This window comes from Bos mutus, chromosome X, assembly GCF_027580195.1.
Source record: "Bos mutus isolate GX-2022 chromosome X, NWIPB_WYAK_1.1, whole genome shotgun sequence".
In the NCBI taxonomy this organism is placed as follows: Eukaryota; Metazoa; Chordata; class Mammalia; order Artiodactyla; family Bovidae; genus Bos; species Bos mutus.
Genome location: NC_091646.1, coordinates 22,927,543 through 22,954,363, shown reverse-complemented (window position 1 = coordinate 22,954,363; position 26,821 = coordinate 22,927,543). Strand labels below are relative to the sequence as shown.

At 37.4% G+C, this 26,821-nt stretch overlaps 1 protein-coding gene and 2 non-coding genes across 11 annotated transcripts in view; all 3 read right to left on the bottom strand.

The window, feature by feature from the left end:
* PABIR2 (PABIR family member 2) overlaps positions 1–26,821 on the bottom strand; it is a 74,484-nt gene that overhangs the window by 41,353 nt on the left and 6,310 nt on the right. Inside the window, exons 3-11 of one of the 9 annotated variants that reach the window (XM_070365455.1) lie at positions 23,639–23,695; positions 23,299–23,342; positions 23,160–23,214; positions 22,808–22,909; positions 22,421–22,506; positions 21,819–21,883; positions 19,252–19,348; positions 4,694–4,748; positions 584–2,857 (exon numbers count right to left, since the gene is read on the bottom strand). In XM_070365455.1, coding sequence (XP_070221556.1) covers positions 4,724–4,748; positions 19,252–19,348; positions 21,819–21,883; positions 22,421–22,506; positions 22,808–22,909; positions 23,160–23,214; positions 23,299–23,342; positions 23,639–23,695 — 531 coding nt within the window. In that variant the 3' untranslated portion in view covers positions 584–2,857; positions 4,694–4,723. Of the gene's footprint in view, positions 1–583; positions 2,858–4,693; positions 4,749–8,718; positions 11,429–19,251; positions 19,349–21,818; positions 21,884–22,420; positions 22,507–22,807; positions 22,910–23,159; positions 23,215–23,298; positions 23,343–23,638; positions 23,696–26,821 lie in introns of those variants that run through there. The other 8 variants (XM_070365456.1, XM_070365454.1, XM_005911182.3 and 5 more) reach the window with 8 other exon arrangements.
* Positions 15,693–15,832, bottom strand: LOC138986576 (small nucleolar RNA U109). The gene has a single exon (XR_011463388.1). It is a non-coding gene; the product is annotated as a small nucleolar RNA U109 (small nucleolar RNA).
* Positions 19,485–19,574, bottom strand: LOC138986575 (small nucleolar RNA U109). Its single transcript, XR_011463387.1, has one exon. It is a non-coding gene; the product is annotated as a small nucleolar RNA U109 (small nucleolar RNA).

Sequence of the window (26,821 nt, the reverse complement as noted above, 5' to 3'; positions counted from 1 at the left end):
AACCCCTAGTTGTCCCAGTTCAATTTGTATTCACATTCATCAAAGCCTTAAAGAAAAAAGCCCTGCAAAATGTTTTTCTGTTCTAAACTGCTGCTAATCAGCATCTTTGTTTACATAGGCTATCAAAACTCCTAAAGATGCACGGAGATAAGGAGAAAGCAGATCTGCAGATTTTTCTATAGTGTCTTTCAACTGAGCGAAATTTCAAAGTAATATTTATTGTATCAATTTATAATTATTGTATTAGAGAAAACAAGATTGATTTCTAAGACTATCTGGCGGGGGGGGGCTGTTTTTCTGGGCTTGTAAAATCAAGTGACTCATTAAAGTTCTGAGATAAAAAATCAACATTTAAAGAAAGTCTTATTTTACAAGTTGAAAATTAACTGTAATAGAAAAATATACCCAGAATTTCTAGTGGTAGAAAAAAAAAGACAACTGCTTAAGGGCTTGTTAACAAATTCAATCAATAGGCACTCAAAAACATGCAGACCTTCAACTTTCAAGTGTGTTATATTTCAAACATTTATTGATGTATTCATTTTTTGGTGCCTGGAATACATTTTCTTGAGGAATCAAAGTTATGACGGTCACAGTCCCAAATCAATTCACAAGAGTAAAGTTAAAATACTGTAGTTTTGCAACAAAATTGTCAGAAGTAGTCTTAGTAATAAGATCATAAAAATGTTGGAATGATTTCATTGGTAAATTATTTTTCAATTTCCTTATTGTGGTACATGAGAGAATACTTATAGCAAGATAAGAAAGCCAGACTTTTTTTAGCACTTTAGATGTTAACATTTAAGTTTCCTTTAAAACTTGCAACATTTAAAATTTTTTATTTTATGCTATTGGCCATACTTAAAGTTTTACTTTAGTTAACAAATAGACACAAGAGGGAAATTAAGGAGAAAAATTTGGAAGGGAATTTTGATATGGAAACAAAAGAGGGGAGAGGGAACTAAAGAAAACATAGAGGTTGCCTCCACTTTATTCATTCATTTATTCATTCATTCATTTGACTATTAAGTGGCAGGCCCAACTGGTAAATATAAGGACCCAGTAGTTCATTCATTAATTCACCCTCCTCCCCAAATGACCCAGATAGTCAAGTAGACTACATATTTCTTTAAAAAGCATACTTGCATCTCTCAGCTGGTAAAGAATCCACCTGCAATGTGGGAGACCTGGGTTTGATCCCTGGGTTGGGAAGATCCCCTGGAGAAGGGAAAGGCTACCCACTCCAGTATCCTGGCCTGGAGAATTCCATGGACTGTATAGGCCATGGGGTCACAAAGATTCCCGACTGAGTGACTTTCACTTTCACTTTATATGAAGTTGAGTATCTTTTCATATATTTAAGGGTCGTTTGTTTATTTTCTTCTATGAACTGTGTCTTCATATTTTTGCCCATTTTCCTCTTGTGTTTTTTAGCCTTTCCATCCCTATGGAATTTAGGACTTCTTTATATATATTTTTGGGATATTAGCCCTTTAGATAAGTATTTCTCCCAGTTTGGTTGTGTTTCTTTTGACCATGTTTTTTTTCCCTATGCAACAGGTTTCTATTTTTTGTAGTTGAAATTATCCATCTTTTTCATTGTATCTGGATTTAGAGTCATACTTAGAAAGACTTTCTCCACATCCAGGCGAAATTCATAAAGGAATTCATCCATGTTTTCTTACAGTACTTACATGGTTTCGTCTCTTACATTTAGATCCATTTAGAGTTTATTCCAGTGTATAATGTAAGGCTTTACTATATGTTAAAATTTCATATATACTTGGGTCTATTTTTGGACTTTTTGCTTCGTTCCAATGATCTGTCTGTATAATAAAATAAAGGTAATGGGTTATAATACATTGATATGCAAAAAAGGGGGAAGGTTGCTTTACAGAAGAATGCTAATAAATATGGAAGGACTGTCAGAACTAGTAAAATATTTTGCAGCCACCATCTTAAAAACTGACCCATGTAGGTATCACTAATGAATGCTGAAACTATTGGGTGAAAGCTGTTGGGGAACAGGACGTGTACATGGTCACATCTACTTTTTAAATACTGATTTAGCATTAATTACAAAGGGGGAAATGTACTTTCACAGTGGACACATCTGGAGAACACTACCTTGACTGAGTGATCAAATTTGGCATCACCAGTGGGACAACTGACATCATGTGCCTCCTGATGTGATGCAGTGAGAATCACCTATGTGGTATTCCTGCCAAAAAGGTTTAACTAATCTAATGTTTAACTGAATCTAATCATGAGGAGACCATCTGACAAATCCAAATTACAGGACCTTATGCAAGACAACTGGCCCAGACTCTCTGAAATGAATATTTCATAAAAGATGGAAAAAAGTAGGGGAGCTGTTCTATTCTAAAGAAAACTAAAGAAACATGACAACTAAATGAATTTGCATGAACTCTGACCCTAATTTTTGAACCCTTGATTGAAAAAAATTGATTAAATAATATTATTTAATTCACAGTCCATATTCAAACTTCCCAAGTTGTCTCAATAATTTCTTTTTGACCTGCTGAGCCTGGTCCTGAACAGCAGAACCACCCAGCTTACCCACAGACTCATGAGAATAAATGAACTATTTTAAGTCACTAAGGTTTCAGGGGGAAGGAGGGGGAGATTACACAGTAATAGCTCATACAAATACGCTATTATATATGTAAATTTTTGGAAAAAGGAATATGTTGATTAATTTGTTTGCATATATGCAAACTTTCCCTATAAGGATGGATACACAAGAAAATAAAAACACAGTTGCTATGGGGAAGAGGAGCTCTGGTGGCTGGGGGATGAAGACAGGAGAGAGACTTCATTGTCCACCCTTTTGTACCTGTAGAATTTTTAAACATATAAATGTATTATCTTTTCAAAAGGAACATAATAAACAAAATGCACATACCCTTTGACTCAATAATTTATCACTTCTAAGACTCTCTCCTGCAGAAATACTTATAGAAACAAAAATAATATTTTTTGTGTATACTAATAAATTATAAACAACTTAAATGACCATCAATTAAAGGTTAATTAAATAAATTATGGAATGTTCTTACATGGGAATACTACACAATTGCTAAAAATGAACCCATAAATCATCATCCTGGTCAACATAAAAAATTCAAGACATTCTGAAGCACTCTCTAATGTCTGTATCTAGCCGTTCACCCCCTTATAAGTTACTACAAACTGAATAAACCCATATAGCCATCACCTAGATCACACAGAACATTCCAGAACACTTGAAGTGCCCTGAATGCCCACTTCTAGACACTTGCCCTCTATGAATAATCACAAATAAAACCATGTAACCATCACCCAGGTCACACAGAACATGCCAGAACATTCCACAGACCATCCAGTTGTAATAATTCATCAAGCTGAACACTTTTTTCTATGTATGTTATACTCCAATAAAAAGTTATAAAATATGCACATGTATGTTATAAGCATGTTCACATATATATAGAAAGAGGTAATTAGGCATACAAATCAAACTATAAGTGAAAAGGCTGGGGGGAGGCATTTATTTACTTCGCATACTTCTATAAGGTTTAAACTGTTTATAATGGGCTTTTCCTCTCATAATTTATAATTTTTAAATGAATGAAGAAAAACACTTCTTAAAAAAAGAAAATAATGTAAGACACTACTATGAAATGTTAATTTTGTCTTAGAGGAGGAAATATACAACATTAGGATTATAAATCGTAGAATTCTTGACCCACTACTTACAACAGCCACAGTTCCCCCCTCCTCTCAATCCAACCCCATAGGTTCCAGAGGGAGAGAAATGCCTGAAGAATAGATTCAGACAAATGAACACTTTACTAGCTCCGTCTTTCACCTCAAACTTCAGTGTAGTCACCAAAAGGATTACACCAAAACTTCTTTTTGCCCAAAGCAAGTAGACCTCAGTGACCCAGTCTAGAAGCTTCTTTCTCTGAGGGCAACTTTCTGATTTTAGCTTTGGAGCACTCACTCCTACTTCAGTCAGAAGAGATCATTAAGGAAACAAACTGAAGGAAAACCACATCTAGGCCAGGCAAGAAACCATTTAGGGTGACCAATTGGTCCCAGTTTGCCCAGGACTTTCCTTGCCTTAGCACTCAAAGTCCCCAGAAAACCCCTCAGTTCCAAGCAAACCAGGACCTAGGAAATCAGGCCTCAAGCACTCTTTAGGTTTCTTCTCCCAGAACCCCAACTAAGTTCCCCTTAGGGTGCAGAGAGAAATGAGATGGAAATAGGCAAGAAGAGACCAAGGTGAGAGGGAGGTATCTTCTCAGAAGCTACAGAAGTGCCCGACTTCTCTTACCACACTTCATAGAAGAGTGAGGAGAATCAGAATCCCAGAAGAGGCTCCAAAGAGGCACCCCAAAGAGCATCTCCCACAGATTCAATAGAGTTTAACCTCTTCATACCAACAATTCCACACATCACTGTGATCCAATCCATTCCTGGATCTAAGTTCTGATTTATGATTTTACTTTGATGTTTAAGTGAACTCACTTTTTCTTTGTTATATTTATCTTTAAAATACATGTCTTTAAAAATGTTATTTGTTAAGTTTATGTTAACTAAAATCTTCACATTGCTTTCATAAATGGAAAGTTGGTATCACATGCCACAAACAGAAGGTCTATATTAGGTATATATGAATAATTATTACCTAAGCTGAGTACTCCTTGATGAAGATTCCTCATACAAGTTTTCCTCGGGAATGCCTGGAAGACAAGAAACTTGATGTTCCTCCTAGAGGTGAGAGTGTGTGGTTAATTGCCTTAGGAGTTTCTTCTGGCTCTTTCTATAGGTTAACCCTTCCCCTTACCCCCACTCCTATGACTTTCTTTCATCTCCCTCTACAGGTTGAAGTGATTTTCTTACAGCTCCCTCTGTGGGTTAGAGGTGGGGGCGGGGTGGTGGTTATCATGCAACAAAATTTTATTGAGTGACTATTATGTTTTAGATACAGCACTGAGTATACAAGGGAGCAAATGGGAACAATTTTGTATTGCAATTGAGCACGGATGGGGAAAGAAAGAAGAAGTTAGAAAATTTGGGCACAGACTATACTGTTCATCTCTGTTTTCTAAACCCCCATATACTCAAGTCACTGCAATCCGAGTTTTGTCCCGTTCACCTCATGAAAAGTACACTCATGAAAGTCTCTAGGGGACCTCCTAATTATCAGATCCAATGGGAAGTTTTCCATCCTCATCTTCAGTGACCCTGGAGACGACTCCCTCCTTAGCTTTGCTGAAAGCATTAGCTAGTTTCTCCAGTGTTTCCTCCTACCCCTCTTGCCACCCCAGCTTACCTTCAACCTGCCCCTTAAATGTTGATGCTTGTCAGGATTTTGTCCTTAACCAACCCTCTTCTCCATAAATCTCTTCTTATGTCTACACTAGGGCTTTCCTGATGGCTCAGATGGTAAAGAATCTGCCTGCAATGCTGGAGACCCAGATTTGATCCTTGGGTCAGGAAGATCCCCTGGAGAAATGAATGGCTACCCAGTCCAGTACTCTTGCCTGGAGAATTCCATGGACAGAGGAGCTTTGCGGGCTACAGTCCATGGGTTCGCAAAGAGTCAGACACGACTGTGTGACTAACACTTTCGCTTTCGTAGCTTCCCCCTACATAAGCTAAAGACTCCCAAATCCTAAAAGACAAGAGGTGCCCGTGTTTTTCTCTCCACCCGCATTTCTCATGTTAGCAAATGACCCACATGACTGTGAGTGTGCCTTGGTCTCCTCTTGCCTATTTCCCTCTCACTTTTCCCTCCACCTTAAGTTTGTTCTTCGATTCAGCTTCAGTGTTACCTCTCCTGGGAAGCAACCGAAAAGCCCAGACCAGGTTAGGCTCCCAACACACTTTGTACTCCCTTTGTACTCCCCAACACACTTGAATCAGTGTTTTTAGTGGTCACTGTACTTTTTTTGTTGCTGTTAGGTTTTCTTCTTTTTTTTCTTTAAACTTTTTATTTTGTACTGGGGTACAGCCAATTAACAATGTTGTGATAGTTTCAGGTGAAAAGCAAAGGGATTCAGATTCAGCCACACATATACAAATATCTGTCCATTCTCCCCCAAACTCCCCTCCCATCCAGACTGTGTACATTAGTGTACTTCTGTTTAATTCCACTAGCCTGGTCATCTTAAATATTGACTTCATCTGCATTTACAGTTCCCACCACAGGGTTCAATAAATACTTATTAAATTGATGAATATAAAAAAAGTCCATGAGCCGTGAACAGGTAAACGCAGAGGAAGGGAAGCTAGGGAACAATGCTTGGCGTGGGTGTGAGAAGGGGATATTTAAAACTTGAGTATTTAGAATTCTCTTCCCTTTCTCCCATAGAGGCAGCCAGGGCTGGCAGGGCTGAGGGGGCATTAGGGTGGCAGGGTCAGAAATTGGTTACGTACAAAGAAATGAGCAATTAAATTGAGGATAAGAGGAAACAGGCTTGTCACTATTTCAGAACAGTTACAAATATGGATAGGACGGACACTGGAATGAACCCAGTAGTGCTAAACTGGAATCCGAGATGCCAGTTTGAACTTGTGACCTTTAGTAGATGATCAAATACCCATATGTGTGTATATATAAATACACATGCATTATTTTCTCTGTATTGCCATGTGTGAGTGCTCAGTGCTCTCAGACCCCATGAACTTTAGCCCGCTGGGCTCCTCTGTCCATGGGATTCTTGAGGGAAAAATACTGGAGTGGGTTGCTATTTCCTCCTCCAGGGGATCTTCCTGACCCAGGGACTGAACCTGTGTCTCCTGCATCTCCCGCATTGGCAGAAATATTCTTTACCACTAGCACCACTGGGATTCCCTCTGTATTAAGAGGACCTTTATTTACTTATATTATTTTTTTGGCCATGTTGCACAGCTTGCAGATTTCAGCTCCCCCATTAAGGATTGAACCCAGGCCATGGCAGTGAAAGCATGGAATCCTAACCATTAAGCCACGGGGAACTCCAGAGAGGGTCTTTAAACCATAACATCCAAGAAGTAGTGATTATACCTAGTGCCTATACTTTGGTAATTGTACCAAATACCATCCTCTATTAAAAGGAATCAAGGCTCTTTAGAGAAATGGCTAATCTCAAGGCAGGGACAGGGAAAGTATAAATCTGGGACATCTTATCCTGGAAAGTGAAACACTGCCCCTCAAATGATAGGGATTTGCCAAAAGGACATAGTAGCCAGCTTGGAGGGACTCTCACTGTCCAAATCTGATATGTGAATATCAAAATAATCATGGTTATGAATAAAAACCCACGGACTAAAATGTAAGTCCACAAAGATCAAATAAATGGTGGAGAAGGTAAAGTTCTCCCTTACACTAGAAATGCCAACTAAGTGTAGAAGGAATAACGGAATTAGAGTCACCATTGGGTAGTGATTGTAACACTAGCACACAAGAAAGATCAATGGATACTGAAACTAGTGGGGGAAAGTCTGATGAGAAAATCGGATATGTATAGTCTCAAAGTACCTCCACACAAAATATTTTACAAATTTCAAAAGGAAAATGCTAACTGTACAGTGGAGAAATACAGCAGCTATCTCCTTCACCAAAGGATTGACAGTCACCAGTAACAGGACAAAGCGGCACCATGGGCCTCCTGCAATGATCTACTGAGAACACGCCACCATTTCTGTGGTTATTTCTGCCCAAAATGCATAAACCTGAATTTAATAATGAGGGAATATCAAATCTAAATTGAAGGACATGTTTCAAAATAACTGGCCAGTACTTCTCAAAACTATGAAGATCACAAAAGACAAGGAAAGCCTGGACGACTTACAGATGGAGGGAGACTAAAGACACATAATGACTAAGTGTAACACAGAACCCTTGGTTGAGTCCTAGGCCAGAAGAAAACTTTTTTCCTCGCTAAAAGAGCCTTATTGGGCCCAAAGATAAAATATGAACAGGGTCTATACACTAAGTGGGATAGTTTTGTATCCCACTAAGGTTAATGTCATGATTTTGAAAGTGTAATGTGATTACATAGAATGTCCTCATCTTTAGGAAATTTACACTGAAGCACTTAAGAGCAATGGGGTATCATGTCTATAACATCCTCAAATGGTTCAGAAAAAAATGTGTGACACACATACATACATAAAATAAAGTGTGGGGAATAAAAACTAATGTGGTTAAATATCAACAACCAAGGAATCTGGATGAAAAATATATGGGAGTTCTTTGGGATACTCTTGCAGGTTTTCTCTAAGTGTGAAATAAAATACTTTATATATTAATATTTTTTAAATACTGAAAAGAAAATTGAGTGTTTAAAACCAGTCATGCATGAAAGACTTTTATTTTTTTGCCTGTCTTCCCACCCCCCATCTTGTTCCAAAAACAATGCAGAGTCTTATGAATATGTAAAAAAACATAAGATAAAATAAATCCAAAACAAGTAAGAAATATGTGTGGCCTTGGCAAGAACCTTCTAAATTGTCAAATTCCACAAAATGCTCTTGAAAATTTGACAGATTATGTGGAGAGGTTTCTCTTTGTTTTGGGAAACAGCCCAAATTTCAAAACAGCTATTAGTTCTTTTGTATTCTTGATATCCTTTTATTAAAAATTTCTCTGCAATCACACACAGAGAGCACAATACTGGGATATGGAGGCAGAGAACAGTAAGAATAAAAGAAATAGGCTAAAAATTTTACAGAATTTTATGCATGTGTACACAATTTATTAATTTTGCATTCTAAGATATACACAAGGTCAGCATTTCACAAAACTTATTACTATTCCAAAAGCAGTTATCATGAAACACAGTGATTATATAAGTCAATCAAGCAAAAAGAGCATCTATTAAATTTTCTTATCATGTCATCTTTTATACTTGTTTTCAAATAGAAGCTTGAAACATGATATAGTATTAGAATAGGAAGAGAGAATTTTACTTTATAACAATGATCACTTTCCAAATATTAGACCATATATAAAAATAAAGTACTGTCACCAAAGCTCATCTGAAGGCTAGCATGTCTATCTTTTATTTATTCCAAAACAACCCCTGCAGAAACTTAACTTTCTAGTCACTTTAAATGATAAAAATGAACCTTGGCTTAAATAGTAAAGTGAATCATCTTGCCTCCTAGTTCTCAAACTAGTGGAACAATTAATTTCATTTCCCTATCCCAATTCTACCCCACCACAGAATTTCAGAAACAAATTTAAATGTCATTACATTCTAAAGGTTATGTTTCAAGAGTCCTAAATTAGAGCCCAAAAAATGATGGCTAAAAGTGTCCCTTAAGGCAAAGAAGACAGTAGAGAGAAGGTGGATAAATATCCTATAGGAGAAAACCATCTCTCAGTATTATATAGGCAGAAACTCTTAACATGGTTCTTTCATAAACAGAATAAACCTACTGCATACTATTGAAGTAATTTTTCTTTAAAATAGCATCCTAGAGAAGAATCTTCATAATATATACATTCATGTTAAGTTTGAAGGATTATGGATTTTGCACAGGTGAAAGCCAATATGAGAGATAAAGCCATTAATGGCCATGATGGTGGTTATCACAATTTAAAATAAACAACACAGCTGATGCTGTAACAGAATTACTTCTGCAAGCTAAGTGATGCTTTCTTATAATTCAGAGAGAACAGCTTCCCTTCGAGCCCTACAGTATTACTAGCCTGTGAGCACCCTCAAAGTACATCATCTTGCTTTAAAATTCAAGGATCTTTGCTTTCAAAAGACTCAAATGCAGTAGTTTTCACTTCTTACATTCATTTAAAAATGGAATATTATGGTCCTAGCAGGCAAATTTGCATGTCAAATACAGACAACCCAACCACGATGTCTGAACACTGTAAGAAATCTACAGACATTTTGCACAGTTTTAAATAATAAATAACACAGCAATAGATTACACTCAGGTTTTTAAAACAGCTCTATCGCGATTTTCCTCTTTTAAATGTTAAATAACTTATGGTACTGCACATTTACTATCATGTACACTGTTGACAGCTCCAACAGCTTCTTAAAAGCAGAATGCACAATGACACTGACTTTGGTAGCTCCTAAAAGCTTCCTTGACCTTTTATTAAACTGGATTCTGATTCTGGTGGCAACACAACAATCAAAATACAGTCAGTAGGACCACTCACCACACAACAAAAACAAACGACACTAATGACAAAAAAGTAGTCAGAAAGAAGCAGCAATAGAAACAATATGTAGCAATCAGACACATAAAGCCCCCTTTCTACCCTACCTTATGATAAATAGCTTATAACAGCACAACAGTGAACCCCAAGGCCCTTCAGGCCTCCTTACACCACCAGAGACAAGCTGTCAAGCTCCATGTATGCTTTTCTACATAGTGGTTTGTGTGTAAATAACATTATTCATTCATTTGTAGGTGCTCCACACATCTGGTCAAGGCAGGAATTTCTTCTCCTTGAAAACACCACCTAGAAACATTAACAATATTTTATATATTCCTTAGGGCAACAGGTTTGAGGAGAACAATATCAACTGGGGCAGATAAGTCATAAGAAGCTGTGGTGACTAAATCCAGCATCCTGTAAGTCTGTTTACATTCTTAGCACTATAATCAATCCTCACATCCTATACTCCAATAGAAAAGAAGCGATATGGATCGTAATGAGAGCAACGACATGTTTTGTCCCCTCTGTGAGAAATGGCAAGGAAGCGGGTCAAACATGAAAGGGAAACAAAATAATGTACTTGAAGCTGATGCAGGAAAATAAAAATGTAATATCATCAAAAGCAATTAACCTAATATTGTGAGGTAAAGAAATTTGAGACTTATGAACAACAACAACAAAAATCTCTCAAGCAAGAGAATTTCTGATCAACTCCAGCTGTCATGTCACTGCTGGGGAAAAGAACCATTATTGAAAATACATATTAGTGCTTTCCTTAAACTATAGACTCTAAAATAGGTGCTCTTTGAAGCACTGAGAAATTTTATATATATATGTATATACTCTAAGCAATCAAAAATGAGTATTTGAGATTTCATTACTAGCTCAAAATGAGATCAGCGTAAAGAAACATAAGTAAGGTTACTACACTTATAAAATCAAACTTTAGAGAAAAGTGGTGCCAAAACATACTGGCATCAAAATGGTTTAGATCAGTAACACTTTAATCCTCATTATGGATCAAAGTTCTCTGCGTTCCTCCCTGAATGTATTATGCAGGAAACAGCAGTTAGAACACTGAATCAGAAATGGGTAAGTCACTTGGGTGAGAGATCTTCCATCAAGATGAACGGAGAACATGAATTGGAGCATGCTACTGGAGCATCTGCAGTTGTGCTGCCTTTAGCCAGCGATTCTGAGGACAAGCCACTGCCGCTATTACTGCCATCCAAAATATCTGAACTGAGGACAAAGCAAAAAGAATTATAAGCAGATGCATCTGTCAGGGTAAGGGCAAACATAACATGCAACGACATGGTTTCAGGAACTCGTGGATCAGTACAGCACTGGCAAATCATAAACAGCATAAAAGCAACAACAAACTACAGAATGTCCTGTGTTCAGACATCTGAGAGAGGACAATGTCACAGCCCAAGTCAGACACTCCAGGCTCTTTATTATTTGGGTGCTCTCGTGGAGGCACTGGAAGGTCCAATGTACCAGTAAATGTTCTTCTGGATGTGTCATGGTTTTTGTGAGGGAGTTCCCCTACCTTCAGTTCAAGAGATTTCTACCCTTATATTTCTTTTTTTAATTATTTTTATCTTTATCTTAATATTCTTACCTTCCTGTCAGCCTTCAGGTAAGAGGAATGGTTACTCTTGGAGGTACTCTGGACTGTTGGAAGTATTCTAGCAAGTATACTGCTTCACTGTCCCTCCATTCCCAAACCATCTTTCAACTGCTCTGGATTTTGTTACTTCCCCACTCCCAAGAGGTCCTACATTAAAAGACACATTTTTTTTTCCTACTCTCCTCCATCATTTGCCTTTTATGTTCTTCTGATTTTATGAATTTCTTAGACTATTTCCTTTCTTCTCGCTTTCAAAACGCAAACGTCTCCCTCCTATTCCTAAAAGGCTCCTTTCTTTAATTCCTTCAGTTACCATCCAGTCAAGCATTTACATGGAATGCTCTGGATCCATGGTCTCAATACCCTCACAGACTATTTGCCCCTTTAATCCTGATAACTGGCTTCTGCTCCTCTCTTTCCACTAAGACTCCTGATCTGGGCATCAAGAGCCTCTAGAACCCAGTCTGGGGATACCTGACCCATCCGGTCCAGGCGACCACGTCTCCCAACAATCAAGCTCACCTGCATCACGAATCCAGCTTCAGACTTTAGCAGTCACAATTCACAGGCCTCAAAATCTGACCCAGGCTGCCCTCCTAGCTGTGACTCCTGTCAATCCAACATGTAATCTCTATGCTCTAGATTTGGCCTGAATTCACTCATCCACTCATTTCACTTCTTCTGATATTTACTGAGTACCTGCCAAGTGCAGAATGTATGCTAGATATCAGAAATACAAAGGGATATAAGACACACATGATCCCTGCCTGCATCTAATTTACAGTATAGTACAGGAGACGCACACTTAAATAACCATACTAATAAATATATAATTCAAATTTGTGATCAAAGCAGGAAAAGATGCAAGGGGTTCTTAGAGTATATAACATGGGTGACCAGATCTAATTTGGAGGAATACGGAGAAATGAGGCTCCCTCAAAGTGATATTTGAGCAGTCATCTGAAAGATGAGTAGGCATTAACTGGGTAAAGTTGGGGAAGAAGCATGGGTATGCCTAGGAGCCAAAAGCAGGATACTGTTGCTACAGCACAAAGAGCAAGAACATGATGAGAGAAAGCTGGCGAGGGAGTCAGGCAGTTTTAGGATCGACACAGACATACTTTTTATTTTTTTTAACTTTTGCCCCTGCCATGAGGCTTGTGGGATCTTAGTTCCCTGACCAGGAATTGAACCCAGGCCCTTGGCAGTGAGAGCACAGTCCTAACTGCTTGACCACGAGGGAATTCCCATACTTTTTTATTTTTGAAAAGGAAACAAAGCAAAGGATTGGAGAAGGAATTGTGAATCAGCAAGTATGGGTTCTAGTTTAAGTTTGATCACTAGCTCCTTTGCAAAAGCCCATCCTGATCTAATTGCTCTGAGACTAAGCATTATGACTTTAATAGCAACGTTTCTATAAATTTCCAAATTAATATATTTCCATTGTTAAATAACCTATGGTTCATTTGGAAGTTTCTGGGCTCTGTACCACCCTTAATAAAATGTAACTTTCCCTAACCCAGTTTCTCTACTCTTCTAGTTTCCTTCAAAATGTCCTTTTTTTCTATTGCTTGTGGATTGTTTTCAGGTGGAAACAGAATACAAATAGCCTTTGGAAAAGTAAAAATAAAAATGGAAACAGTATATTCCACAGTCCTCCTACTCTATGCTTACTGCTGTCAAATGCATCATTAATAATACCACTTTTAAGTAAGAAGTTTGGAAAATTTAGCTGGCTCTAGTATTTTTTTCACCCAAATGGCAAAACGGGTCTAAAATATGAAATTATTCAAAGTACTGAAAACAGTTGCACAGATAATCTAAGACATTGGAAAATCAAAAGACCTTTATATTTGCCTTTGGAACATATGTGATTTTTCCTCCTGCAGCATTTTGCCTAGACTAATATTAAAATGAATTTACTTTCCTAAAGCACATATTGGCTGGGAAGCTGAAGGACACGCTCTCTGCTAGTTGGCAGGAAGAAACAGGCTTGGATTAACATTTGGCCACCAAGCAGATAATCTGAATATAAATACTTTCTTATTCTAACCAGACTGATGGTGTGCCCTGGGTTAAAAGATTCCATTTGCAATAAAACCTGCTTGCTTGGTGAATCTGTATTCATTCAAAAACACAGAACATGACTCATGCTGTGAAATCTGGTCTTCTGACACTGTTGATTACCTTAAAGAAATAAGGTAACGGGGACGTTTACAAAAAAAAAAAAAATGAGTCTGAACATTTCACTTCATGTGTTTTTTTAGGAATTTCTTCTCTGGTATTAAGTATAAACATATATAATTTTGTTTCATTGACAAAGAATAGCATACTTGCATTTTGTCTATAGTGCAACTTAGATTCAGAGCCCGGTAAACCTTTAACCAGATATTTTCACTAAACTAAAATCCAGTTTCTCTTCTAATTAACCTGGCACTACTATACACGGTCCTAGAAGCAGTGACTACAGGTCACAGATTGCACATTATTAATATATTCACAAGCAAGGCTTATGTGATTTTGCAATCCGTAGAGAGATCACTGTACACAAGTGATTTTCAGTGTCTGCTGTTAAACCTTCTACTAGGGCTTCAGAAGCAAAATGTATGGTCCAATTTAAGTTTCTCTTTTTATTCCCCAGTTTAAGCTCTGGTGGAGGTGCTAATGAGCCTTAGACTAATGGCCCAAAGCCAAACAACAGCAGGAAAGCAAAGGACCTAAATAATTCAAATTGGACATAAGAATACATGAAACAAAAGTAAACTAATTCATTCCAGCCACTGACTATACAAACTGAGGCACTATTTGAACCATACCACCAAAAATATTTATGACTCTTAAAGTAGTGCTCTCTGTCTAAAAAAGCTAAGGGAGAAAGGGAAAAAGCTAAGGGACTCATTAAAGCATTCAATGATAAAGTAATAACAAAACTGGGTTGTCCAGTGTGACTCATGCTACTATCCATCTGGCTGAACCACTCTGAACCTTGACCAGTCAATAATCTGGGTTCTATGAGACCAATGGCAGGTAGGTAAATGTGTTAGAAATCAGCCATAGCCCAGCAACCCCAGTAGAGATTTTAGCATAAGGTAAGACTACAGGGCATCCCCGGACCCCTTGGTGGGGGTTAACCTGGTCCATAGAGTATGTTCTCTGGTCTCTACTAGCTTACCTTATGAAGACCCAGCATTATCTTGCTATATAACCTCTATATTTTTAAGATCATTTAAATATGATCATTTCCACTGTCACTTTGGGGACAGGAGTTTAAAAGTATCAGCATATAGGGATGTAATGTACAACATGATAAAGATGATTAACACTGCTGTATGTTACAAAGAAAAGTTGTTGTGAGTCAAATCCTAAGAGCTCTCATCAAAAGGAAAAATTTCTTTTTCTATTTCTTTAATTTTGTATCTATAGGAGATGATGGATGTTCACTAAACCTACTGTGGTCATGATTTCATGATGTATTTAAGCCACATCATTATACTGTACACCTTAAACGTATACAGTGCTGTATATGAATAATACTCAATAAAACGGGAAGAAAACATTTTTAATTAAAAATACTCTTTAAACACACCAAACAAAAAGTATCAGCACAGAAGTCTAAGCTACTCACATAAACAATCTTCAAGTATAATGTAAACATTTCTATCATCAAATCACAATTAAAACTTATTCTTTGCACGTGTCATATTTTCACGATAAAATTTTCTTGCCATGACACATAGAACATTAAAAATACTGTCAAAAATTACTAAGATAAATCTAATGGAAAATATTTTTTAAAAAAATCATAGAGGTAAGTCAGCAGTCATGTTAACACTAAAGCACTGGGCAAGAAATTTCATGGGAGACTTTTTCCTTTTTGGTAGGAGAAACAGAGTATCATATAATCTTAACTACATGGTTAGCAGCTCTGAAAATGCCTTTATTTTACACAGCATGCCACAGACAATTTTATTCTCAAAAGAATGAGGAGCAGAACAAGAGTCCCCAGCATGCAAAAAGCATCAAAGCACCATGCAAAGGTGTACTTCTGAGGTACGGTCAAACTCTTTGATGTTCATAAGGACTAAATGCAGAATGATATAATCCTTGCCTTGTGGTGGGCAAAGTTCCCCAGATTTGGTCGGCAAAGACTGCAGAATCTTTAGTAAAAAGTACATTTATAAAAAGGATGTATACCATTCCTTTGCACAGCAGTTGGAGCACTGGAAACCAACTCCATATGGGTCCATACTCAAACTTCTCATTTAATTTATACTTCAAAAATGCAAAATTTTAAAGATCATTACTAGTATATAAACTTTCGAATTTTAAAACCTATCTTTTCTTTGTGGAATGGGGCAGGGAACAAACTGTAATGACTGAAATGTTGAAATAATACCTGTTAACAATCTGATACCATTTCTTCCCTAAAATGTATAAAAGTGGTTTCCTTTAGTTATCGAGTAGATTGTTATCCTTGGCAGCAGAAACAAGAACACAGTTAGTTTCTGTCTCTGTCCTCATTTCTAAGAATATGTCTGATCAATGAAACTGCTTTTAAGAGACAGGAATAAAAAATTTTCTGCAAAAGCAGAATCTGATTTTTACATATCATGAATAACTCATTTTTAAATTGTCTTAACTATAGACATAAATGTCAGCAATCTCAGTATACAAGGTGTTACAGAAGTCTTAGTGCAATTGTCAGCTTTAATATCCTCAGAAGTCCAGATGCTACAAACTTACTAAAAACACCATTTGAAAAGTTTAATCACCTAAATATCTTTGACACTGAGTGTTGCGAATTTTGAGTATTAAATTTCTTTTAAAAAATTATGTGAGCTGTATGTTGGCTTATCAGCACTCTATGAGTAGCCATGAATAAAGCAAACCTCTCCAATGTGAGGTGACACTTTTTTTTTTTTTTACTGGTTTAGATAATTTGATTACTCCAAATTTATGACAGTCTATTAACCAGAAATTTTCTACTACTATTCCCTGTAGCAAAATTGTATTGGGTCTGTTTTTTAATATTCTTATTAGTCCCAAATATGCCCATTTACTTTGCAGTTAAATTTTTTTACTATCATTATCACTTATTTGTTTGTGTTATAAAGGTAGGCATTAATAAAATACAGCATTGTGCATTGTTCTTTAAAAATCTTAATTCTATAGGAGTTGGATATTCTAGGAATAGTCAATTCTTGGCTGTTCCACTCCTCGTTCTTTAGTTGTGAATGATCCGCTATGTTATCTCTTTTTTATCTTCTCCCTTCTGCCTATACATTATTCTTTGACATTCTAACAAAGTCAGTTAATAATGGAAAAGAGGCATCCAGAGGCAATACTTTTTGTGTTTACAGAGCAAGAGTGCTGATGTTCCCAAGACTCCCACAGCCAGTCACACGTCCACGGAGGACAGAGGTGTAGCAATAGAAACAAGCCTCACAGGAGTTCCATGGTAGCCTAGTGGTTAGAATTCTGGGCCTTCACTGCTGCAGCCTGGGTTCAATCCCGGGTCAGGGAACTAAGATCATACAAGCCATGTGGTACAGCCAAACAAACACAGAAGCCTCATAACAGTCACCATCATAGACACCTTAGATTGTGCTGCTCAGAGGAATAAACATCTGAACAAAAGGAGAGGACCCTTGGTAAATAACATACATTCTCTTTGCCTTCCTTACTTGTGTGAACCTGTTTCATGGCATTGAGCACAGTCACCCTATAACAATATTGAAAAAAAAAAAATCGCCTCACCCTGTATGTTTTTAATTTGGTGAATGCTTTCTTATCTTTTAACATGAACTTGGTTACTTGGTTAGTAACTGGGTAAGCAAATCTATTTATAATGTCATGTGCCTATATTAAAACCTACTTTACCATAAAAGTGATATGCAGTTTCCACTCAGTATAGAATTTCACCTGCTAGTCCTCTCAACAAGCTTTTGAAGTTTTCTCTTTGCAATCATCTACATACCTGGAAAGGCACTCTATACCAAAATTAGCACACTAAGCTACCAAGGACAGACAGGGATGAGAGAAGAGAGAGTGTGGGGCTGAAAATAGCTAGAACAATCTAAAAGGCATGTGTTCCAAGGTTAGAACAGTACTGATCAATTAGTCGAATCAGCCAGAACAATCTGTGACTTCTTGGTGAACAAGAAGCAGGGGTTATCTTAGACAAAACAATGAATAAGTGATTGGAAAGCAATAATTGTCAGTCTGTATAACTTATAAGTGGCTTACATACATCTTCCATTTAGAGGACATCATTCTTTTTAAAGTGAATGCCCTCTGGGGCTCTTTTTAAAAAATCCTTAGCCGTAAAACTCAAATCAAAAAGTTCTGAAAGGCTCTACACAATTGCATCTACAACATAGGTACTCAGCAAGTTGATGGAAGGGAGCTTCTCTGGTGGCTCAGACAGTAAAGAATCTGCCTGCAATGCAGGAGACCTGGGTTCGATCCCTGGGTTCACAAGATCCCCTGGAGGAGTGCACAGCAACCCACTCCAGTATTCTTGCCTGGAGAATTCCATGGACAGAGGAACCTGGCAGGCTACAGTAGTCCATGGGGTCACAAAGAATCAGACATGACTGAGCAACTAACACACATACACATGCGTGTGTGCACACACACAAACATATACACAAGTTGATGGATACTGAAAGATTTCCAAATATCACCTGGCCACTGCTATAATCCCTTCCCCTTCCTCTCAATACATGTTGGAATCCAAGTACTCAACTTTGGGTATAGGAAAAGAAGTTAACTTTGCACAAAAACACTAAAGAGCCTTAAGCTAAACTTCTAAACTCAGATGAGTCAAACTAAAAAAGAAATTATGTGAACAGACCACAGGAATCTGGAAATGTTACTATTTAAGTGAAACCTTAGGATTGTGACAGAATACCCCAAAATATTCAAAAAAGATTTTATATCAACAGATAGTGCTATTTAGAAAATGACCTGCTTAAGAAATGCTGGTGTTCTCTGCTAAGGTAAAAGGATAGAATATTGGCTTGGCCAAAAACTTTGTTTCAATTTGTGGGAAAACCCAAATGAACTTTTTGGCCAATCCAATACAAAATGCAGGCAGAGCAGGACACTACCCAGGACAGCCCAGAAACTCCTTCTCATGCCATCCAGCTACCGACACACTCCCATACCAACAGCAACTATTGAGAGGCTGACCTAACAGGAGCTAGGCAGGAAAGTGAAGATGTCAAAAAGGTACACACACTTCCAAAGGTAGTACTGACTTTCAAACAATCTAGATTCTTACAATGCCTACACCTCCACGGAGATTTCACCTCTAGGGAGCATGGATAAAAAGTTGAATATATTTTACATCACTCCAATATACTTTTGCTGCGGTTCTTTTCAAATACATCATCCCTTCATATCTTTGGGGTTTTATTTCATTTTTTACCATGAACTGAGATCAGACAATTGTGCAGCCTCTGGAGACAGCATATTGGTGGTGCCTTGGAAGAGCCTCTTGGGCTGGCTTTCGGTCTCCATTTCACCTAAAACAGAAAGAGGTGATGCTACCATAATGTGATTTTACAGATACAGGCTTGCTGCTAAAATGGGGTGATCTTTGTGTGACCAAAGATCAGAATACTTCAGGCTGTTACTTGAAAGCTATTTTTCTATGTGCTTTAATGTAGAAGAAATACACTGCCACATAACCTCAACTAAAAAGTCAGCAGCCCTAAAAATACCTTCTCATTTATTGTACATAGCATGCTGTCCACACAGTCAATTTCTTTAATAGAAGACTAAAACACTGACTTCATTAGGCAAAATGAATCAAGACTAACCACAACAGAAAAGAAGTATCCCCTAATAGCTGAAGCTCCTAGTGAATAGCAATTTATGCTAGATGATTAGTAAAGACTCTTGATTTTATATATTTTAATATCAAAACATTTCCTGAGATGAAGTCAAATGGACTCTAAAGTATGCAGGCTGATAAAGAACATATAAATCAAAGATTGCTTTAGGCTACTTAGTGAAAATGAAGATTAGAAAATATGCAAGTTTAAAAGCACATCTGTAATTAAAAGCAATTATTAATTAGTTCACAAAATTAATGCTGTACTGGCTACTTCAATCCTGTAGATTTTCTCAGAACTGCGGATAGAAACACTTTACACTGGAAGAAATAACACTTAATATTTTGCCGCGGGAGACCAAAGACTAACAACTCTAAATTAGACAGAAAAAGCTCCTTTCCAAATAAGCTATGATTTAAAACACATACACACCTTGGTTTCAAAGCTCTTTATCTGAGCTTTAAAATCAAACATTAAAGACAATTTAATTCATGGGCTTATCTATACTCCATTAGGAAATTAGCAACCATGAACTTAAACCTCTACAAGAGTCTTATGATGGAAAAAGATCAAGGAAGAACAAACACAACATTCATTTCCCCCCCCATATTATTAATTAATTCATATTATCTTTCCTCTGGAGCTATCCTGAAAATTACTGAAATTCAAGAAAGGTTATATTTTCATTTGCTTTTTTCCATGCTTTAATATGCAGCTTTTTAAAGCTGCTGCCAGGCTTTTAACACTTCATTAGCAAAAGACTTCAGCCCTTTTGAGCAAAGAATCCCTCCATCTGCTGGTATATTTTGGAATAGCTTTGAAATGGAACAACCATATTAAGCTCCACCAACTTCCTATAATATATTTAAAATTAATACTAATAACAATATTAGCTTTAATTTCTAAGCTTTACTTTCATATCATAGCTCCTGAGAAGGTCCTTAGGATTGTAAATAATTCCTTGCAGCATTAAGGAAAAAGACTATTCATAAATTAAAATCTATTCACTAAATACAAATCCTGTCACTGTATCCGCATCTGTTCCCCAGAGCACACCATCTTTAATTTTAAGTTGTCTGAAATATAGCACTTTCGAATCTGTGTATGATACTGATGGAAAGTTTTCACCAAAGCCGCAAGTATCAGTTTACCTAACATTAGAAGAGTTGATTTGTTTACTAGCCCTGGAGGTGATCTGCACACACACACAAAAACTTACTAAATTGCTTTTTCGGAATTATCATTAAAACTCTCATTTAAAATGACATCCAACACTTGCAATCATGTGGTTATATCCCCAGGAATAATGACTAAACCCGTGTTAAATTTCTTTGCCTTTCTTTAAATAGACTCCATTGGGTGCCCTCTATAAGCATCTAAAACTAGCACTGAGTGAGATCATTTTCATTTAGTGCTTTGTGGTTTAAAATAATGTAATTAAAAGAGCACCCCTTGGGAGCTTGGGGTTGGTAGATGCAGACCATTACATATAGAATGGATAAACAACAAGGTCCTACTGTATAGCACAGAGAACTACATTCAATATCCTGGAATAAACCATAATGGAAAAGAATATAAAAAAGAATATATAGATGTGTATAACTGAATCACTTTGCTGTACAGCAGAAATTAACACACTGTAAATCAACTAGACTTCAATTAAAGCATAAATTAAAAGAAGAAAAAAACAAAGTGTATTTCTTATAAACCACACACACACACAGAGCACTCTATTATATCAAAAACCCTACAGAGACTTGAATGGGAGGCTGTTCTGTTTGGCAAGCCATCATTTGGTGGTGGCTTATATTTGAGCATACAGCATGTGTATGGACTTATTTGCTATGACAGTAACACACACTTCTGCAACATATCAACATATCTCTTTTATATTCAGATTGCTGAGAGGCGAAATTTCTCAAACATATATTGATTATATGAATACATGAATAAGACTCAGTTATGAAGTGTAAAAAAAATACAGACGGTATCAAACAACTAATTCCCAGAATTTAGAGTCAATAAAGCATACACTGGAAAAGAATATTGCACTATTTCTTTAGAAAAAAGGAGTTAAGCTTTGAACTAATTTCAGACAGAAACCGTTAATTTGTAATTCAAGCTGGACTATGTTTAACAGCAGAAGGGCGATGCATACCTTTTCTTTTAAGAGGAGCAAGAACACTGGGCCTAATGCACTTGATTGGACTCTGGCTTCTCCTGCTTTAAAGAATAAACAGGATAACAGTAAGTACTTTTGGCAAATCAATACAATTTATAGCCATATAGGGAGAAATGGACAATATCTGTGTTGTAGGCGAAGTAATTGAAATGCCAATACATGATCTGACCTGGCATATGACAATCTGGAATAACATGGCATTTTAAGCCATTTTTAAAAACTCATTTCCGAAGACAAAATATCCACAACAGTTTTTTTTTTTTTAAAGATAAATCTTATAAATGAGTTATTTGGGATTTTGATTGGGCTAACATTTTTTTCCTTACTTTTATAAAGAATACATTTCCATATGCGTGAAATGTAAACCGAACAGAAACGGGCACTATGTCTCAAAAATTAAATATGGTAACATGTTAACAGTTGAATATATAGGTGGTAGTTATATAGATGTTCACTGTGAAATTCTTTCAGCTTTGCTGTTTGAAATTTCCATAATAAAATGCTGAAGGAAAAGTTCGCCAGAGAGACAAATTTAATGAACAGCCTTTCATCCACATTGAAAAAGCAGGTTTACTTACGTGGAAAAGCGTCTTGGGCTAGGAACGGGACTTGGTGGTAGCCCGCTGCTGCTCACAAACATCTGCAAGGATGGTGAAAAACATTGCTAGGAAAAAACATATATTAAAATAGTTCTAGTATTCCAGTTTTCAAAAGATTCTTCTCAAAATGACAAAAACATTTTAGAACTACTGACCTGTCTCTCATATATGTTTATTAGAGAACAGATGGATGGATAGATAGAGTGATAGATTTTTCCTCAAATTACTACCATAGACTTCAATTAATTTTCCTTCCAGTCATTGAATTCATCAAAAATTAGGTGATTTGTGTTTGTGTATTGTGCATTACAGAAATTAATCAGCTCAGTGTGTGAAAGAGAGTTAATATCTTATCAGTGAACCTACCTTTCCAAATCCTCTGGTGGGTGATGGTGCAGGAGAAACAGGAGTGAAGTCGATCCTTTTAGGAGAATATAATTTCTCCTGCTTGTCAAAATCACTATCACTCTGTAAAAAGAAAGTGTTATTTCCTCATAATTCACAAGTCAACACATCACTGTTCTTTACTACACAAACACACCTACGCTTTTACAGATATACACTCCTAAAAGTTGTAATTTCATATTCTGGTGAGAAAGCAGAGATCAAATGCTGAATTCAAATTTGGAAACAGGAGGGCCAAAAGTGAATGAAGCCAATAAATAATACAGTGGGCTCTAGAAAATTAAAAAAACAAGCAGATATGTGAAAACTTTACCAGGCTCAAGCTCTCATCCCATGATTGGCTTATCTGCATTGCAGTTTGCACTTCTCTAAAACAGACAAAAATGAACAGCCATCAGAGCTTGTAAACAAGACATACCTTAGGCCACACCCTGTTCTTGTGAAGCACTAACCTTTCGTGCGCAGTTTCTCTGTTCATTATGTCCATGCCTTCCTCCTACAAAGACAAACATGTGCTGAAAACAGAATATTTATCCACACAGTTCTCTATTTCCAAGGAAACGAAAAGGACCTTTCTACTTCGTTTGACATCATCAGAGTACAGCAGGACTGACATTCTAAGATTGTGGCACATCTGTATTTTATCTGCCCACTCAGAAGAATTTTAACCTGTCTATAACTAACCAGAGTGGCAGCCTGACTCATTTTTAATACCTAATTCTGCAAGATGAAGATAAAATCAAAATGCAAAACGCAGAAAATTACAGATCTGAGCCAGTAAGTAAAATTTACCCTTTTGATTTGATGCAGTCTGCTGCTAGGAATCCGATTAGGTGAGGTTGACAGCAACTGGAAAGAAAAAGTCAACATTTACTATTTTTTGAACCACAAAGCTGTGGTCTGCTGTCAGTGCCAGTGTACAACCTCTTCCTAGATAATTTCTCATATTCTTCTGAGAAATCGAGCTCTTTAAATCACTGAACATTAATGCACTAGAGAGGCAGTACATTCAGTCTTTAGAAAGTACACCAGGTGTCCAACCTCAAAGCACCATCTGTCGCTAGACAGGCACTGACTTTAACATTTTTCCCAAATGAATGCAGAGCTGTGTACATTTATGTAAAAAAAGACTCCAGGTCTTAGAAATAGCCATTACCCCACTTAACTAAAATAAGGAACTCTGTATGAGGGGAAAGCAAAAACCCTGATTCTATTCATTTTTATTATCAATGCACCAATGGAGGAAGACGAGCAAATAAGCCTAATAAAATATTTTGTCTAATTTGAACAAACTCTGAGAGATAGTGGAGGACAGAGGAGCCTGCTGTCCATGGGGTTGCAAAGAGTTGGACACAACAACTGAACAACAATATTTTATTTATAGTTAATATTTACTGAAACACTTTAAAAAACTGCAATAAGGAGATTTTACTTGCATGATCTAAGTCCATTCTAAAATTTGATCATTAATGCTATCACCACAAAGCTTACTAGTTTAGAAAAAAAATCAATGTAGAGGCAAGGTGCATTTTAAAGATAACTGTTGCTTTCTTTTAGATCATTTTCTAATAACACAAAGATGAAATGATTTGGGTACCAAAATATGTTCCTTCAAAAAGCATCATGATCTGATCATGAAATGTAAGGTAAAATTCATACTAACATCTTACAGCAGGGGGATAGTGAAAGGTGAATGAATCTGTAATACTATAAAGCCAAATACGACAATTATCCTGCTATAAGAGGCCCTATCCTATCCAAACTTTAAACAATACTCCTGTGGCAAGTAGTATAAAGGAGTGATAAACTAAAAAACTCAGTTCTAATGAGATGGATGAAACTGGAACCTATTATACAGAGTGAAGTAAGCCAGAAAGAAAAACACCAATACAGTATACTAACGCATATATGTGGAATTTAGAAAGATGATAACAATAACCCTGTGTACGAGACAGCAAAAGAGACACTGATGTATAGATCAGTCTTATGGACTCTGAGAGAGAGGGAGAGGGTGGGGAGATTTGGGAGAATGGCATTGAAACATGTATAATATCATGTATGAAACAAGTCGCCAGTCCAGGTTCGATGCACGATGCTGGATGCTTGGGGCTGGTGCACTGGGACGACCCAGAGGGAGGGTATAGGGAGGGAGGAGGGAGGAGGGTTCAGGATGGGGAACACAGGTATACCTGTGGCGGATTCATTTTGATATTTGGCAAAACTAATACAATATTGTAAAGTTTAAAAATAAAATAAAATTAGAAAAAAAAAAAAACTAAGTGTTTTAGGCAGAAGCTAATTCAGGTAAAATTTTTTAGTTATCCACTGAAATAAGATTTTACCTCAAAAGAGATCCCTTCATTTCCCACCCCTTTCTTTTATTTCTTCCTCTCCAAGTCTTTGAAAAGAGAAAAATTTTACCAGTAAAATTCTTTTCAAAAGTATTTCTTTTCCATTATGAAAGTAATACATGTTTGTTGGTGAACTCTTGATAAGGCCATTTGAAAAAAATGCTAAGCTACTGGGCCAGTAAATAAGGCAGGCAAGACTCTATGAGGACAGCAGGGCAGAGAGCATGAACAGGTCCGTCGGGGAACAAAAGAAACCCCAAAGGCAGCAAAATAATCAGGAAAGCCAAAGGACTGCCAGAAGCTGACTGCAGAGAAAGTCACCAGTTTAGATGGTAGGTCTACATCCTACACAACTCGTCAATTTGAGACAGGACTAGAAAGTCAACCCAGAAGAGGGACAGAGAACAGCAGAGCTGTGTCTGGTACCAGCAATGAGAGCAATGGATGGGCTGAGTTAATGGTGTGAAATAGAGCAAAGAGCTCAAGTGGGACCAGAAAAGAGGTCCCTGACACTGGTGGTCAAGTGGGTGCTGGGGAGTTTTACAGAATGGTTTTTGAATGGAGTTGTGATCGATGTCGTGAGATTATAAACTGGATGAATTGTTGGCAAGGAATTAGAGGCAGTTGAGTGTCTTACTCCTTGGAAGGAAAGTTAAGACCAACCTAGATAGCATATTAAAAAGCAGAGACATTACTTTGCCAACAAAGGTCCGTCTAGTCAAGGCTATGGTTTTTCCAGTGGTCATGTGTGGATGTGAGAGTTGGACTGTGAAGAAGGCTGAGCACAGAAGAATTGATGCTTTTGAACTGTGGTGTTCGAGATGACTCTTGAGAGTCCCTTGGACTGCAAGGAGATCCAACCAGTCCATTCTAAAGGAGATCAGTCCTGGGTATTCATTGGAAGGACTGATGCTAAAGCTGAAACTCCAATACTTTGGCCACCTCATGTGAAGAGTTGACTCATTGGAAAAGACCCTGATGCTGGGAGGGATTGAGGGCAGGAGGAGAAGGGGACGACAGAGGATGAGATGGCTGGATGGCATCACCGACTCGATGGACATGAGTTTAAGTGAACTCCGGGAGTTGGTGATGGACAGGGAGGCCTGGTGTGCTGCAATTCATGGGCCCCCAAAGAGTCGGACATGACTGAGTGACTGAACTGAACTGAGTGTGGATTAAGCTTTGAAAAAACTCGGAGAGCGGACGGGAAAAAGGCAAAGACAGACCTATGAAGGAAGAGGCTTGTTTTCCAGGTATGGGATGTGTGAATTGGGAGAAGGCAGGATGGCAAGAGCCAGCAAGGAAGGGACAGAGGACACAAGATAGAGCAGAGACAACAGATTGAGCAAAGGTCAAGGGGAGTCCAACAACTTCCCAACCATTAGTGGAAAGTTCCCCGTGTGAAGGGAAGGACTTCCAGGAGAAGAAAGTCACTGGTTATCTAAGAGAAGTGTCTGCCATCTCCACAAAGTGAAAAGGCTCAGGTCATCTGCTGAAAGTGCAAGGAGGTGAGACAGGAGGACTGCCATTTTTGAGAAGATTTTGAATATTGCTTTGGAGAGCAACATGGGGCCACGGGTTCCTTGAATCCAACACTCCAGGAAAGAATGTACTGCTTACCCTT